At 48.4% G+C, this 18,372-nt stretch overlaps 1 protein-coding gene across 1 annotated transcript; it reads right to left on the bottom strand.

The window, feature by feature from the left end:
• Positions 1-438: 438 nt before the first annotated feature.
• EEF1G (eukaryotic translation elongation factor 1 gamma) lies at positions 439-15,217 on the bottom strand. The gene is made up of 10 exons (XM_083477983.1): positions 15,046-15,217; positions 13,152-13,310; positions 11,789-11,852; positions 11,034-11,176; positions 9,792-9,935; positions 8,456-8,585; positions 6,623-6,809; positions 1,885-2,057; positions 1,645-1,769; positions 439-772 (listed from the first exon to the last, which is right to left on the bottom strand). The coding sequence occupies exons 1-10, from the start codon at positions 15,058-15,060 to the stop codon at positions 614-616; spliced, it is 1,299 nt and encodes a 432-aa protein (XP_083334109.1). The 5' UTR covers positions 15,061-15,217; the 3' UTR covers positions 439-613.
• Positions 15,218-18,372: the final 3,155 nt, after the last annotated feature.

Below are 18,372 nucleotides of genomic sequence, written 5' to 3' on the forward strand. Positions count from 1 at the left end.
GCTAGACTTCCCCCATCCTATTTAAATATAGTGATTTAATGATTCCATTTTTCTTATATTTAAAATTGTACATTGATTTCTCTCCAGCCCTCTTGAGTTTTGCAAGACGACTCAAAGGAGCAACAGGGCCTGCTCCCAACTTGTGCTAATGGAGAAAAAGTAAAGCTAGAAATTTTCACTGGTTTCTGACCTTTCTCCACCCCAGGACAAATCAGGGGCCCCCTCTATCTGGCAGGCATACTCTAGGGGAGCTGGAAGCAGCCAGGGGCAAGGGCCATGCTGTGGGGTGTAGAAAGAGGCTGCCTTGTAAGCCAAACTACTATTTGTAACCCCATTGAGGAGCACAAAAGGAAACGTTGTCCCCTCCTCCTCCTCCTCCTCCTGGCACTGAGGCCTTCCACAGCCCCCCCCCCCCAAGCACAGACCGGACACTGAAGCTACTAGCACACTCGGGTTTTTAATTCGCGTCTTTGAATGTCACGACGTCTCTCCCTGCTGAGTTGTTTCTAACGGTGGCGGGGGCTCTCACCGCTCCTTCGGAGACTACGACGCCCTTCCTTAGGTCCATGGTTTTGGGAACAGTCCCGCCCCCCTCACCAGCTCTCTGGCCGCATCACTTGAAGATCTTTCCCTGGTTGAAGGCTTTGCCGACATGCTTGAACTCGCCCTCCCACATGAAATACTCCTTCACCATCGTCTTGCACTCCTCGCTCTCCGGGTCCAGCTTCCGCCAAGTGTAGGATTCGTAATCCACCTGCCAGTCGGGGCTCAGCTGAAGGAGACATGGAGGGAGCAGAGTCAGGATGGGCAGTGGGGGGGGGGAGGGGGCGAGAAATAAAGGGGCCACCTCCCTCCCCGCTTCACTTGTTAACTGTAAGGGCAGCTCAGCCTCAGCTGCCGAAGCCCAAAGTGAAAATCACCTTTAAATATTTAAACACTGGCACTGAATCTTATTAAGGCTGCTTCCGCCAACCTGGTGCCCTCCAAGTTGTTTCTGGACTACAAGTCCCATCAGCCCCAGCAAGTATGAACCATATGTCAAAGTTGATGCAAGTCGCAGTCCAAACTATCAGGGCGGCACCAGGTTGACAAAGTATATCCTCCATTAGATCTGACCGTTGTGATCAGAAGTCAGTTTGCAACGGTAGTCTGCTTTTCTTACGTATAATAAAAATGCTGCAGGGTCGTCACGCTGCAATTTGCAGTTCCACCGGCTTATGGCCACACAAACTACAATGTGGCTGAGAGGCCCGTGTCAGCTGTGGAGGGACAACCAGAATTGGCTGTTGCTAAGGTGTGCATAGCCTCACACTTTTTCTTCTTTCCAGGTGTTGTTGGACTACAACTCCCATCAGCCCCCAGCACAGGTTGGCAAAGGCTGCTGTAAAGTGTTCCTGGCATGGCTGCCCACTTGATTGATCTATCGTGGCTCCTTGCTTGTGGGAGAGCAACATAAATCTAGCCTAGGTGGGCCTGACTAAAGATCCAGTGAGGAGCCACCTGTTGGGAGCTGCAGTGAGAATGGCTAATGGCAAAGCTGCGTTTTCCTGACCCTCCTGCGAGAGAAATAGATGGGAAGCCGTCAAGCTCAGCTCTGCCAAGAGGTCCAGGTTCCTCACAGGTCTCCCTGAGACGCAAACTCACCGGAAAGGCTAGCTCCTGCCCACGGAAGACCCAGATGCCAGAGATGCAGCTGGCGTTGTTGGTGCCAAAGAGGATGACAGAAGCAAAGGCGTTCTTGCGCAGCTTGTCTAAGCGCTGGAACATGCCTGCCAGGAAAGAAAAGAGGGAGCAAAGAGATCACTTGACCATCCGGCCCAGCTCAGAAGCCGCCAGCCCAGAAAACAATGGAGGTGGCGGCAACTGGGGTCACGGCAGGCTTACCTGTGATGAGGTTGCAGCTCATGAAGGTCTGAGCGAGCTCCTCGGGGAAGCGATAGTCTGCATACCAGATGGACCAACCCTCCTTGTCAAAATGCTCCCAGAAGTGGGGTATTGCCACCGTCAGGGTGTCCTCGTTGGAGTACTTCCTCTTGAACTCGTCCATGACGAAGGAGCTGAAGGGAAGAGGACAGGAAAGGGTCGTAGGGAGCTGTGTTACGTCGGGTTGGACCAGGGGCGCATTTGGCTCAGTATTGCCTGCACTGGGTGGCAACAGCTCTCCAGGGCTTCAGACAAGGGCCTCCCCCAGCAATACCTGGAGATGCAGGCAGGGACTGACCCTGGGGGGGTTCTTCTGCACGCAGAGCACATGCTCAGGCACTGAGCCACAGCCCTTCCCCGAAGATGCCACTCAGCCTCTGCCACACAGAGCGAACCTACTCTTGCTAAATTAAAGCGATGCTTTTAAGGCTTACTTCGATACCACAAAAGAAGGGGCCAAATGGAATTTTAGGGGAGGGAATTCTACCTCTGTGTGTGTGCTGGCAGGGGACATCCAACTGAAAAAGCCCCATTTTTGGTTCTCTGACAACTTGACTTGCTTAACGACAAGCAGCAGCAGGGTCTCTTGAGGCAGACCTCCAGGTCCAGGCAGGCCCACAGGCCTCCAAACAAACCCCATCCCAAAGCATTTAGCGCTTCTGAAATGTTAGCAGCAGCACTCTGAAATGAGCCTGGAGATAAAGGAGCTAACTGATGCAAAATGCAGTTGACATCCCAATAAGCAGCCTGGCAGGGGAATTAAAAGCCCCAGTCTCTAAAGGCAATTGTGCGTAGAGAGAACAGTAGTCAATCCATCATTCTGCACAAGAAGAATAGAGGGAGGGGCACAGGTGAGCAGCTGCTGTAGAAAAGGTGATTGTCCTAAAGTGGGAGACCAGAAGGCGTGGCTGCTACCCTTGTTCCTTGCCACGACTTTTTCCAGAAAGTCATCCACTTTTGTGTGTTCATCATGGGTGAGGGGTCTCTTAGCCAAACAGGCAGAAATTCTGTAGAAGCCCACTGTGGGGCTGGTTCCCAAAGATGCTGATCCCAAACCGCAGCCCACCCACATCCAAGTTCACACTCACTGCAAAGGGGGAAAGCCAGCTGAAAATCTAGAAAAACCTGTTTTCGGGGAGAAGGGAGGGATCGCGTGGATGAAAAAAACCAAACCAAAACTCAAGTGGTATTATGACCCATCTGCCTTCAGAATGACGAACGCTATTAATTATGCCTGATACAGAACACATGGGGTAGGGGAGGGGGGTTTCCAAAAACAAGTCAGCTACTGTTTAAGAGTATATTGGCTCAGAGGATGGTTTGTGCTGGTAACAGCTGCAGTGTTGCATCAAGGCCAATATTAGCGGTGTGATTCCTCTTGTAGAAACACACCATGCTCTGAATACAGCTCGGCAGGGGAACATGTTTTACATGGGGGGGTGGGGTGGGGAGAGTTGGCTGTCCCACCCAACCCAAGACTGGACAGGCCTCCTCTGCCAGATGCTTGAGGGTAAACAACATACATTTGAACATAGAAGGCAGCCTTACACGGTCAAGACCATCTAGCTCAGCAGCGTCTACACTGACTGGCAGCAGCTCTCCAGGATTTCAGCCAGGGAGTCTCTCCCAATCCTGGGACCTTCTGCACTCAAGGCAGGTGCTCTGCTTCTGAGCTACGGCCCTTCCCATCTTCTGGGGCCAAGCCAAACCTGGTTTTCTAATCCCACCTTGTTTTGCTCTTTCACGCATTAAAGTTTTGACACTTTCGCTTTACACTCTGCTGCCAGAGCTATTCGGTCTCCCAGCCATTCCAGGAGCTGCAGCTGACAAGAGGTGTTGCGGCCACAAACATCTGGAGGGCACCAGGTTGGCGAACCACCCAAGAAGCAAGGCTCCTTGCCGCCGCCCAGTGTTTCTTCCTCCCAAGCAGGGAATGTGGGCTCGGCCTGGCTGGGGCAAAGCACAAAAGCAGCCCTAGCACGTGGCAGGGCATGGGATGTGGGACAGCCAAAGCACAGCTATGGGCTGCCCCCTAGTGGGTGAACCAGGAGAGGGCGCCCATGTGATTTTAAGCAAGTGTGCAAGTTAAGCTTGTAATTTTAGGGGGCAGGCTATTTTCTTACAGCCGCTGTTAAGCCACTATTAAGCAACTGGGAATCAGAAACACTTGCTGTGGGGGGATTTACTTTCTGAACATGTCTGGACTCCTAAGTGTCTAACAAGGGCAGCTAGGGAAACAAGGGAAGCTTGGGAGAGTGGAGAGGCCAGGAGAGGGTTCTGCCCTGGGCTGATCCTGTGCAAAGTTCTAAGCATATGCTTGCCCTCCAGTTCAACTGGTTTTGCACCTGAAATGAAGCATGCGCATATATACATATACATATACACACACACACACACACACACACACACACACACAGTGGTGCCCCGCAAGACGAATGCCTCGCAAGACGGAAAACTCGCTAGACGAAAGAGTTTTCCGTTTTGGAGGTGCTTCGCAAAACGAATCTCCTATGGGCTTGCTTCGCAAGACGACAATGTCTTGTGAGTTCCTGCTGGTTTTTTTTTCCTTCCCCTTTTCTAAGCCGCTAAGCCGCTTATCAGCTGATCCGATCAGCAGATAAGCCGCTAAAAGCAGCTAAAAGCGCTAAGCCGCTTATCAGCTGATCAGATCATCAAATAAGCCGCTAAAAGCCGCCAATAGCGCTAAGCCGCTTATCAGCTGATCCGATCATCAGATAAGCCACTAAAAGCCGCTAATAGCGCTAAGCCGCTTATCAGCTGATCCGATCAGCAGATAAGCCGCTAAAAGCCGCTAATAGCGCTAATCCTTCAATGGGCTTGCTTCGCAAGACGAAAAAAACTGCTAGACGAAGAGAATCACAGAACGGATTCTTTTTGTCTTGCGAGGCACCACTGTATATATATTGCAGCGGTAAGTCCATTTCAGTAATTTTTCTCCCTGAATGAGATCTCCTAAGTTGTCTATCTGGAAAGGAGAGAAAGGAATAAGCTGCCTGTCCCACTAGCTCTACCAGTTGCGTTTACTGCTTTCAGATAGAACTTGAGCTGCTGTGCTTGGCCAAGCCCCACATGCAAAGGAGAGAAGCAAGTTCGTTTGCCAAGCCCTACAGTACCTTGCCCTTCTTTACAAGGTCCACTGTGTAGACCACCTGAAAATATTGCTGGCCAGGATCCCTCCCACAGAACCATCTACTATTAACTCAAGAGCCTGCTGCAGCTGAACTATCCTTTCCTAAGGCCCACAACTCTCCTCTGCATTATAAGGAACGTGGTTCACACCCACAGCCTTTGAAACAGAAGGGAAGCATGCAGCAAGCTACACACTCCCCTTTGGCTTGGAAAGCCATCCCTGCAGAGTTTGGGGGGGGGGGTCTTTGCCTGCACACTGCTCTCCCCCTGCTAGGGTTCTGGGGGACGGCTTGCATGCGTAGAACGGGGCCTGCACCACCTGGGAGGCAGCAGAGGGTCATTCAGGAAAGGGCACCTCAACCTTCCTCAACAGAAAACCTTCCATATCCCATCTCACTCCATGCAAGCTGCGCACAGGGAGCCTGTAAGGGCTGCACACCCTGGGATGCTGCCCGGCACTCCCTGCAAGTAATTGAGGGAGAGGTGGATTCTGAACAGAAGGCCTATGCCAATGGCAGCCAGCCCTGAATGTCTTCTGACATCACCCATAAAACAAGGGTCATCACCGGATTTAGGAACAGTCCAGGAACAAAAGCTTGGCTAGAACACATAAACATTTTTTTTAAAGAAGAAAACTTCTGGACCTTATTTCCGAGGCAGAACCACTTGAACGCACGGGAAAATTTGAGGAGCCTCCAAAACAGCAAAATAAAACATCAAGTGGTTGGGAGACGGAAGACCTGGTGCCTTGCACAGCTCTGGGACTTCCCCATGATCACAAGTTGGGATTTTTAGAGTGGAAGGGACTCAGAAGTGATTTGCTAAGCTGCCTCCAAGCTTGTACAATTCTCTGGCACTAGGGTTGGGTGATGTATCGATATAGCATGCAAAAATGGTTTGAAGTACACATCATGAGAATTGTTTCATAATATTTCAGCTGGCAAAATATCACAAATCACAATGTGTGGAAGGGCTAGGTGATATCTGGCTTTCAACATCATAACTTACCAGCTAAACATTGCAATAGGAGTCTAAAACAGATAAATGACATTATCAAATGTTATACTCTCAGTTTCATCAGTAGGCAAGCCAAAATGCATCCCAACACGACTTTCAGTTTTGCTGGCAGTCTGGCAATCCCAAATTGTTTGTATTCACTATGACTCATCACCATCCTTTGGATTGTCCTGAATACCACCATTTGGTAGTCAAGCTCCAAACCAAAAGTCTCATATGGATGCATTTTGGCTTGCCTGCTGCTGAAAGTGACCATGAGATGATTGATAATACCATCATTTTATCAGTTTTAGACCCTTAAGTAGTAGCAGTTGCCAGGACACTGTCCTGTTCACCTCTACATAGTTCCTTGCTTATTTCAGATATTATGATATATCAATATCACAATGTTTAGCTGGCGATATATCACGATATTGAAAACCAGTTATCGCCCAGTCCTATCTGGCACCTGGACGTTTTCCAGCTATCCAGAAACAGAGGACCGTTCCAAGGCTTTCCCAATCCATCACCGCCACCCCGAGCAGGGCCTCACCTTTTGGGGAGGTGAGCAAAGGGGTCTTTGGATTTGGGCTCGGAGGCCAAGGCCTCATCGCACTCGTCCATCTCCTCCTCGGGCTCGGGCTTCTTCTCCTCTTTCTTCTCTGACTTCTTGTCCTCCTTGGGCTGCTTCTCCTTCTTGGGAACCTCCTTCTTGGGCTGGTTCTCGGCAAACTTCTTGGCTGCACAGAGAGGGAATGAGGAGGAAAAAGGTGTGGGGGGCGGGGGCAATGTCATATGTTGACCCCAGCCAATCATCTGGGATTATGGGAAATGCAGTCCCAACATTTGGAGAGCCACAGGTTGGCCACACCCATGCCAAGCTACTTACTTCCAAGAAGAGACTACTGCATTGTGCTCAATGTGGGGCTTCCCATACACTTGATCTGGAAAAGCTGCAGCTGGAATGCATGATTGCTGACAGGGGTGAGACCCAGTCTGCATGCACCTGGGCTCAAGAGACCTGCACTCATTGCCAATATGCTACTGGGCCAAGTTCAAGGTGTTACTATTAGTCTATGAAGCCCTGAACAACTTGGGACCCGTTTACCTGTGAGAGTGCCTTACCCCATATATGCCCACTCAGCCACCTGGATTTGCCAAACTGACACTTACAGGGGACACATAATGCCCATTTTGCACCCACAATTTGGAACTCACTGCCTATTAACACCAGTCAGGCTTCTTTGCTGTACTTTTTTCGGAAAACAGCTAAATACAGTCGTACCTTGGAAGTCTTGGCTCCCGAACAAATCAGCTCCCAAACGATCAAAACCTGGAAGTGAGTGTTCTGGTTTCTGAATGTTCTTCAAACCCTTCCCCTGTCCGATGGGGCTTCCGCAGCTTCCGATTGGCTGCAGTTCTGGAAGCTGGACTTCCTGAATGGATTCCATTCAACTTTCAAGGTACGACTGTACCTTTTTGCTTAGGCAAACCTGCCTAGATGCTTAGGTATCTGGTTTTTCACACTTATTGCAGATTTTAATTTTCAAATGCTTTAAATAGCTGTTTCTAACTGTTTTTACCGATAATTTTATTGCTTTATTATTTTCGTGAACCGCTCTTTGAGGAGGGGGGGGGGTTCCTTAGCCATCAAGTGTTATAAAATTTTTATGAAATAAATAAATAAAAATAAGCCAGCACATTGGTACGTACAAATGGCAACTCTGTTGTTAATTCCAAGCAATTTCTTTGGGTAGGCCGGTCATAAATTTGTGGCTGCCAAGCCAAACAGCACCAAGTTTTTCAAAAGCACCTTCTAGTTTTCTACTCTGCTCAAGACTTATTTTAATCTATTTCAGCAAGCAGATTTCATTAATTCCTAAGGCCGCAGAGGTGCCAAGTCAGCAGATCTGAAAAAGCATAAGGATGGAAGGTGGATTAATGGTTTAAGAAGCCAAGCTGGGTTGATTCGTCTAAGATCAGGTAGCTGAATCTGCAGATAACACTGGTGAGCTTTTTAAGAACAGTCACTTGTGATTAAGCATATGTTGCTGCCAGCAGAGAAACACAGTAAGGCAGACCATGCCCTTCCTTGGGAGCAGAGTAAAGAGGGTCTTAGTTTCTGAACCACCCCACTTTCCAGGAGGGCAGATGGTGTAGGGAAGAGAGATGTCATCTTTCTGCACCTGTGTCTCATTTCTATAGCACAAGGAACAGAACCAGAGAGGGCGAGGACTGCCCAATACAGGGCACCAGTTCTCACAGAGCACATTTCTTTAAATTTATAAATCACCACTTTTTAGCAAGGACAATTCACAAACTCTTTAAAGCCATTAAAAAACAAAAACAAAATATGAATTTAAGTAGAGGCCTCTAGTTCCCTTACCATCAAACTGTGCCATCTTCTCGCACAACTTCACCTCTCCCAAGACAGCCTTGAACTGAGGCTGGTTTATGCAGGTCACAAACCAGCGGTTGACGTTTTCGTACGGCTGGCGGAAGGACGGCTCCAAAACCTGAAGACAGCAAGGGGAACCAGATTGAGTGGCACATGCTCATCCCCCGCCAGTTTGGTCTGGGCTAAGCAGGTTGCATAAGACAGTGACTTCTGAATTAAACACAAATGGTTTGCAGCTTATGTGAATAAACCGCTGACTTCACATGGCAACAAGGAGGATCAGAGATCACCAACCCTGTGTTCAATGAAGGATGCAACTACACGCAGCGGTTCTCAACCTGTGGGTCCCCAGATGTTGTTGGACTACAACTCCAATCACCCTGAGCTCTGGCCTTGCTAGCTAGGAGTGATGGGAGTTGTAGTCCAACAACATCTGGGGACCCACAGGTTGAGAAAGGCTGAACTACAGCATCCCTTATTTGTGGCGTCAGCCTTAGCTTAAACACCTCCAATGGAGAGCCCCCCTGAGGCAGACTCTGTCCCACTGCTGCAGCTTTCCCAAACCTGCAGGTGACATCTGCTTCCCTGCTGTCTCCACCAACCTGTTCCAGTTCTGCCCTTTGGAGAAACAGGGAGCAAGCCTGCTCCATCTTACATTAGTGTGAGACAGTTCTTCAGCTAACTGGAGATAATACCATGTTTCCCCTTCATTTCCATCAGTTTAAAGAAGGTTAGAAACTTTCACTTTTAAACCAGGGTGGATAAAAATCAATGTTTTTTAAATAAAAAAATTGGATTTTTAAAATAAAAATACTTTTGGAGGAAAAATCTTTCTAAAGATAGCTTTCTATTTAAGTTACATTATAGTCCAAAGGCTATTCATCAGGAAATAAGGATTTGTTTTAAGTTTTTCATATGTGCTAAAACTCAGTCTAAGTTTTTAAAAAATTGTTTAACCACATCAGTTAACAAACATAGATACATATGCTATAATGTTATTGTTTTAGTTCAATAAATTATTTAAAATTGTTATTAAGGAAATGATTTGTTTTCTCCTTCCAATAAAGTACAGCAGAAAAGTTGTTGAAATATAAACAGTTAACTTATTAAACAATAATTTCATAATTATCTGCCTATGTATTTCTAATAGTATAACCAAATCAGTAATTTTTGATATAACTGCAAAAGAAGTGGAATCTTGCTGCCCCTCCCCAATACCTACTAGAAGCAAAGAGCACGTATGTTTACCGTGCCAGGAAATAGGTTTGCCACCATGCCCAGGTGCTTCTGTCCCGTGCTCCTCAGCCAGCTCTCAGGAACTCACCTGCTTATAAAGCCAGAGAAGTGTGCAGACAATCGTGATGTCAGCCAGTGTGATGCATTCCCCCACCAGGAACGTCCTGGTCTTCAAATGGGCATCGAGGAGGGCCAGAATCCGCTTCACTTCCTCCTTGGCATACTCTGTAGCCTGGAGAGAGAGGGGGGGGGTGCACAATTTAGAAAGAAATCCTGAAGGGACAGCAGAATCTGCTGCAGCCAAAACACCCCTGAATAAAATATTGAGATAGTCCACTCAGAAGACAACAAAAAGGATAAAAACCCTAGGAAAATAGACAGCCACCCCCGCTATACAAAAATCCACTGCAAAGTGCATTTAACATGAACCAATTAAATATGCAACTCTGAAATAAGATGGGGAGTGCATCTTCTATTTTTAAGTGCCTGTCCTGTCCCTCCAGCTCTAAACGAACAAAGAACACCTGCCTAGTGTTTAAGGACATGCGTAGCACATGTAAGACCCCCGAGTTCAATCCACAGCACCTCCAGTTTAAAAGACCTCTCAAGCAGAGGAGTCTAGCTTGCTAGTATGCACGACAGCTAAATGGGGCCTCTGGATTCAGGGGCAGTTTACCACCACTGAGGGTAAACAAGGGGAGGAGAAATAGCAGCAGGCTACTTGTGGGATTCAAAGAAGCCATCTGGCCTGCAGAACGTGTTGTGGCTCGATCAGGGCTAGCTAGAGAAATGGATACATCAACAGGGCCTGTTGAGACACAGCCAACCTTCTGTGGCCCATGTTGATGGGTAGGTGGGGCATCCTGCCTGCCAATCACATGACAGCGCAAACTGGGGTTGCAAAGGAAGAATCGAGGGCGCAGTCTAAGTCGGCTGCTGGTTCTCTCTGAAGTCAGAATTCAGCATTTTTTCTCCCTAATGTAGTACTTTTACTTGTCACATCTGACACTTTCTTTGCAGCTGTGGCTTGAACTATTTTGCTGCCTGACATAATATGACACCTGGCACAGGAAAGGTAGGTGTGGTCCAGGAGAACTACCCTTATAGCTGGGAAATAACTGGCCAGAAACCTCACAGAACTAGAGCAAGGGGAACCTGCAGGGACCCTTGAGGTGCTGTTGGGATGCCAGTTTCCAGAAGCCCCATTAGCCAGGGATGATGGGAGTTGCTGTCCAGCAAAACCTGCAGGGCCAGAGCCTTCCCAACGCTGCACCAGGTGAACCAATGGCCTGACTATGCACAGGCAGCTTCACCTACGCCCGGCACTCACCTGTTTGTTGTAATGCATGATGCCCAGCGTGGGGAAGACCCACGTGCTGGCAGGAGGGACAATGTCGCTGTCCGCAAAGCTCACCCACTGGATGACCTGGGCAGCTGCCTCCTTGGTGGGTCCTCGCAGCTCCTCGTTACTGACTGGAGGAGGAAAGCAACTGTTACTGCAAGGGCAAAGACCCGTCTCCCCACCCCATGGCTACCTCTATCTTATCCATCAGACTCTTGTTCTGCCTTTCTGTGCATTTCCCCCAAGGCAAAGACTAAAACCACCAATTGCGATAAAAAAAATGAAACTTTAATAGCCAGGATAAAGTAAATCAGAAACAAAAAAAACCAGAGGAGTTTTAAACTCAGCTTCCGAAAGTCAAACAAAAGATGTTGACCTGTCTGCAAAAGGGTGACCTGGGGGAAGGAGGGTAAGAGAGGAGGGTCACAAGGGCCTCTCAAGGACAGCCTCTAGGCTGCTGTATTCAGAATCTCATCTGTAGTTCTTAAGAAAGCAGGTGAGGCAATTTGGAAGAGTGAGCAAGTGCAAAACTCAGGACAGAGAGGGAAGGTGGCATAACAAGAACTGGCAGTTGCCCCAGGCCACCCACAGTTCCCTTGCACCTGCCACTAGCAGTCAACCAACCTCAAACCTTCTGCCTTGCACAGGAGCCCCCAACCAAGGAATTCTTGGTTCAATGCCCACAAACCCTGCTCCCACTTTCTGTTAAGTTATCAGAAGCAGACAGAGGTGACTGGGGTTACCGTAGTGTGCAATGGCATTGCTCTCAAACACGCAGAATCCATCGTCCCCTTCAAAGGCTGGAACCTATGGAAGAAAAATAGCCTCTCTCAAGCCACTGGCTGGTCAAATGCAAAGGTCCCATTTGAAGCACCCACAACGCTAGGAAGCCAGCTAGTGCCCCCCTACCAAGACCAATTCAACCCCACTCTTGGATGCTTGCAAAATACGCATAAAATTATAGCTTGAAATTTGACATCACTACTGCATGTAGAAATCAATGCACAGCACTCCAAAAGTGGCACAATGGCAACACCAAATCTGGATTGTACAAATGGCCCTGTTTGTAACCAGAAGTCAAGAGGTGGGGCTACCTTGCTGCAGGTATGAGGCTGAATACTTCCCTATTACAAAAACACAACTCCTTGCATCTAAGAAAACAAGCATGTTTGGGAGAGTTCAGCCCAACCTTTTCAACACGCAGTTTCTCCCAGCCCCACGAGACTTTCAGGATTGTGACTCCTCACCCAGAACAGAGTGGCAGCTCTTGAGGACTGTGCCAAACCAACATTTGGGTGTAACAATATTCTCTACATAACTATATAAACACTGTAGTAAATGTATTTATTATATTGGCCCAAATATAAGCCGTACCCAAATATAAGCCACACCTTTAAAATTTGGCGGCTTGGAGGAGGCAGACGGGCGCCATTGTCCTGCACTCCCAACGGCCATCATGGGCAGCTGTTTCAGCAGCGATATCGTATGGTCACGAATATAAGCTGCACTTTTAACTTTTCAGTCAGAATTTGGAAAGAAGTGCTGCTTATATTCAGGCCAATACATTATATAAATGCTACACTTGCCGAGTTGTCATACCTAAGGAGGAATTCCCTGCAGACCAAGTGAGGAGGGATGGAGAGAGCATTGTCCTTCCTCCCTCTCCTGCCTGCCCACAGGACACAGTGTGTTTCTCAGGCTTACAGTAATTTGTAGTAACTTTTGCCAACTTATTTGCAGAATATACATATTAAGAACATAACAAAGGCCCAGCATCCTGTTCTTATAATGTACAACCAGATGCCTCTTACGGGAAGCCCACAAGCAGTTCCTGAGTACAAGAGCCCTCTCCCCTCCTGTGGTTTCCTGCGACTGGCATTCAGAAGCATTGCTGTCTCTGACTGTGGAGGCAGTTCTGATGTAGAGATGCTGATGTTTTTACCAGGCATATCTAGAATACCTTTGCCACTATGCACAGTCACCTCCTGGCAAACTGGGAACAAGCCAAGGTGACCCCAGCAGGCTCGCAGGCAGCTCCCCTTTCACTGACTCTCAGCAAGGAGAGGCAGCTGGAAGACATCAGCCCAAGTGGGGCCAGTCACTCACCTTCCCAGCTGGGAATTTCTTCAGGAACTCTGGGGTCTTGTTGGTCTGCCCAAAGTGGAACTGTGGTGGGGTGGAGAGGACCTTGATCTTGGCGCCACTGTACTGGGCAGCTATGAGGGCTTTGAACGCCCTCCAGTTCTCGGGGTAGGTGTAAAGAGTCTGCAAAAGAAAGGATCAGTGTAAGACACAATGCAGAACAGAGCTTTGATATGCAAGAGAAGATTCCTAGCTTCTGCTCTCTGGAAACGCCCCCCCCCCAAATATATTTTCAAGTGGTGCTATTTTAGAACCAGAGATTTAATGGCTTACAGTTGACCGTACGAGATCTTACGGTTGTAGTATCCTACACTGCCATCATACCTCATCATTTCCTGCCTTGAGTCACTGCAACTCTGACACTGCAGTACTGTAGGAAATCTTGAGCTTACCACACCCGCAGCATAATGCTATCTCATCACTATGAACTAGAAACCTCAGCAGCCTTCTATTCTTGTATGCACCCTCCCCACTGCCCATATAAACGACTTCCTAGACACTCACTCCATCACAGAGCCACACCCACCAATGAGCAGCCTCCAGGGTCTCCAAAAGGTTGCACTGCAGCCTGCTTTTCCATCAGCCTCGTCTCCCGCTCACAAAAACCTACTCCAACTATACAGGAAGCAGCCTTATAAACTCAAGTTACTGCTCTATCTAACTCTGCTACACTGACTGGCAGCTAATCCCCAGGATCTTATCCAGGGGTCTTTCCCAGCCATACCTGCAGGTGCTGAGGATTGAACCTGCAACCTTTTGTATGCGAAGATGCTCTACCCCTGAACTACGCCCCTTAACTCAGCGCCAAGCAGGCTACCCACCTTCTCCTGTATCCCGCTCTGCACTCAAGACTTCCGACCCACAAGCCCCCACTCCCATTTCACAAGCCATTTCCCACTGCTCCCCAGAAGTGCAACAAGACACCAGGCCCACCTCTCCTGTGAAACACCTATTCAAGGCCTCAGACCAGATATAGATTTAATCCAGCTTTCTTTTCCCATCACCTGACAGCCAGAAGCAAAGTCTCCCTTCTTCTGCGTAGACTGCTGCTAAACATGGAGGTTTCGCTGCCCCACCATGGCTAAGAATCACTGAGCTATTGCTCTTTAGATTGTTTGAGTCCCACTAGTTTACATTTCTCAGCAGCAGCCAGGGATGACCCCAGGAAATGCCAGAAAACCAACAGCCCCCATCCTACTTGTTCGCTCTCTAAATCAGCTGCTATTCTGCAGTAGACTGCCCCTACACACAGAGGATCAATGGCATGCAGAACATGCCCCCACCATGATTCCAGCACACACCAAGTCCCTTTAATACTCCTGCACCCCATAAATAAGAAACAGCATGGAAACATTACCAATGCCTTTACAAACACACCAGGGGCATCAATTTATGGGGAAGGGCCGCAGCTTAGTGTAAGAGAATCTGCCTTGCATGCAAATCAAGCCCCAGCATCTCCAGTTAGGGCTGGGAGAGACCAGACTGAAACGCTGGAGAGCCACGGCTGCCAGTCAGTGTAAGCAATACTGAGCTAAATAGACCAATAGCCTTCCCACGGCGAGGTTCATAAATCCCCCATGTGACTCCCTAACACAGTCTAGCCACCCCAGTGAGGCAGCCTGAACCGAATGACATTAGAATTGGGGAGGGGAGGAAAGAAAGTATCCCTGACACTCCCACCTCGGCCCTTCCTGCCCCTCTCCTCCCACCCCAACCGCCTCTCCCCAGCAATATCCCCCCCAAAACAACTGGCTAGGGTCATTTATTCTATGTGCCCCACTCCCGGCGCCCAAATGCTGCCCCCAAAGTCGGATGCAAACGGATTGCGAGGGGCCCCCAGGTGTAAACGCGAGCTCACCCCGGCCGCCGCCATCTTAGCGAGGAAAGGAAAAGGAGGAGCGTCGCGCGAGGCGGCCGTAAAGCGAGTCGGAACGCGGCCTATCCAGCGAGCGCGACGACAAGGCCCCGCACGCCCCGCCCCCTCTCTTATAGTGCGTCACTGGAGAGGGGCGGAGCCTCCTGTGACAATGCTGGAGGGGGCGGGCGGCGCCACGTGGGAGGGGGCGGTGACAGCTAGAGCACAGAGATAAGAAAATCAGAAAAGACTTCACTGGCTGCATAGGTTATTTCGTGGTTCCCCTTCTTGAAAGTTAGAGTTGCCTTATCGAAATTCATGTGGGGAAATCCAATACGTTGACGTGGTTGTGATTTAGTAATTGAGCATATCTATACTCAAAAGGACGGCATAATAATAATCACTGCTTTTTCCTGGGGGTACGCAGGGGTACGCATAGCCTAAACATTTTATGAATCTAAGTTTAGCCTCATTGAGGGACAGTGTTTCAATATGAGTAGGAAAATGAGAGTACCCCTAAATATTGTTTTAGAAAAAAAGCACTAACAACAACAACAACAACAACTTAGACTATTATATATGTATGGTGGCAACAAAGGAAGGTATTTCTGCTCTTTCTGACTTGGATCATATTTCATATGTTTTTAAGTTTATAGCACAAACTGGCCCTGTCAATGTAAATTCCAATTTTTTATTTATACCTGATTAATCAACTTCACACACCACCCATGCAGGCTGCCCTCGAAGTGCCTCAGTCATGGGTCTGCCCATCTCTCACTCCAATTCCCCACGTTCAGATGTTACTCTTGTCACCCTCTCAAAAAGGGTATCTTCCCAGCAGGTCCAAAGTCAGCGCATGATGGCACCCCTGTGAGGGTATTGTGCACCTCCCTCTCCCCCAGCTCACACCCTGAGTGGGTGGGGGTGGCAGCCCCAATGCCCCTTTGCCCGCCCCTACCCCTCACTGCTGGGCATCTTGCAACCATATATATATATTTACCTCTGAAGCGGCCTTCTTCCTTTTTCTCCTCCCACTGTTTGTTTATATCATATATGCTCAGCCTGGTGTCTTGGATGGTGATGATACGAAAAACGGAACATGCTGAATATGTGTATATACTAAGGTTACCAGACATCCTCATTTCCCGGGGACAGTCCCCGGATTTACAAATCAGTCCCCTGACAAAATTGATCTATTTAATAGGAAGTTGCAAAGTGTCCCTAGATTCATTGAAAAAAATCTGGTAACCTTAGCATATACAGTGGTACCTCTGGTTGAGAACGGGATGCGTCCCGGAGGCCCATTCACAACCTGAAAGGAATGCAACCCGCGTCTGTGAGTGTGTGGGTCGCGATTTGCTGCTTCTGCGCATGCGTGTGATGTCATTTTGCTTGTCTGCGCATGCGGAGCGACGAAACCCGGAAGTAACCCTTTCCGGTACTTCCGGGTTGCCGCAGGATGCAACCTGAAAACGCTCAACCTGAAGCAAACGTAACATGAGGTACAGGAATTTAACATTTTGGATGATATTGTTTAATGGCAGAGAGAACCAGAGGCTTAGCGTGGGTGGGGCTGGGGGAACCTTCACCCCAGGCGCTGTTGTGTTTTTTGGTGGGGGGGGGCACATTCCTGACAACACCCTGCCAGCCCGCAGGGTTAACAGGGCTTCATGAGCTGTTGCCCCCTTCTCATGCCACCCTCTAGGTCAGGGGTCTGCAACCCGCAGCTCCGGAGCCGCATGTGGCTCTTTTACACCTTTGCCGCGGCTCCGGGGTGGATACTAGCGAGGGGAGGAGGCGCATTGTTCGCCCCGACACTCCCCACTGTGGCGGGCGCTGTACTGGCTGTGACGTCGCATGGGGGCGGTGCGTGCGTTAGTCACGCACTGTCCTGACGTCACCTTCCCGCCCACTGTCAAATCGGACATTAAGGTAAGAAACAATATATGCAGTGTTATATTTGTTTTAAATGTTGCAATGGTTTTGCGGCTCCCAGTTTTTTTTTCTTCAGAAACGGGTCCAAGTGGCTCTTTTTGTCTTAAAGGTTGCAGACCCCTGCTCTAGGTGAAGAACTCAACAAGCGTGTGCCCTGCCAGGCCCTATGCAGCTTTTGCAAGTCTCACAAAGCAGCGCTGGACTCGCAGAGAGCCATGACTGTGCCCATCTCTGGTTTGAAGGGTGTACTCACACCACGGCCACTGCCCTGCCAGCTCCACACCAATTTGCAAAAAATAATAATAGTGAGTTCTGGGATGTAATCTGTACGGAACTTAAAAGAATGTTTAAAGTTTCATTTTTTAAAAAACCAGAGGCTTTCCTTTTGGGAATCTTATGCCCTGATATACCCAGGAATGCAAGGGAGTTATTTTTATGTGCCACTGTGGCGGCGAGAATCCTGATAGCCTCCAGCTGGAAAAGAGGGAAGGTACCATCAAAAGTGGAGTGGCAACAAAAATTAATGGAATATGCAGAGGCGGCTAAATTAAGAGGGAAAATGAGAGACCATACAGATCAAATGTTTATTAAAAAATGGGACATGTATAAAAAATATCTTAAGAAGTACTGTAGTAACATAACGTCTGTGGCAGCTTTTGAATAACTTTGGCATTACATTGGATATGTATAGGAAAACATAATCCTCTTGATAATTGGTAGCAATAACTGAGATAAACGGCGCAATAAGGAAATGAACAATTTAAAATATATGGAGCTGACGTGAAGTCGATGGAACCTCAAGAAGATGATGACAAAGTATAACAAACCTGTATAATTTTGTGTTATCTAGAAATAATTTTTAGGGACGCGGGTGGCGCTGTGGTCTAAACCACTGAGCCTAGGACTTGCCAATCGGAAGGTCAGTGGTTCGAATCCCTGCGACAGAATGAGCTCCTGTTGCTCGGTCCCAGCTCCTGCCAACCTAGCAGTTTGAAAGCACGTCAAAATGCAAGTAGATAAATAGGTAAAAGGCGTTTCCGTGCGCTGCTCTGGTTTCGCCAGAAGCAGCTTAGTCATGCTGGCCACATGACCCAGAAAAACTGTCGGTGGACAAATGTCGGCTTCCTTGGCCAGTAAAGCAAGATGAGCGCCGCAACCCCAGAGTTGTTTGTGACTGGCCTTAACTGTCAGGGGTCCTTTACCTTTTTTAAGAAATAATTTTATTTTGGATTCAATGTTAATTTGTGTTAAGTTCAATAAAGCATTAAAAAAAATACTGCCAGACTGCCAGGCAGCGTCAGCCATGTCAACCCCACTGATATGGTTAGGATATATGGTTTTCTTTGCGCATATAAACAAGCTGAGTCTAGGATGGGGGCGCTCCCAGCATCAGCT

This window comes from Podarcis liolepis, assembly GCF_965112155.1.
Source record: "Podarcis liolepis genome assembly, chromosome: 15".
Taxonomy (NCBI): Eukaryota; Metazoa; Chordata; class Lepidosauria; order Squamata; family Lacertidae; genus Podarcis; species Podarcis liolepis.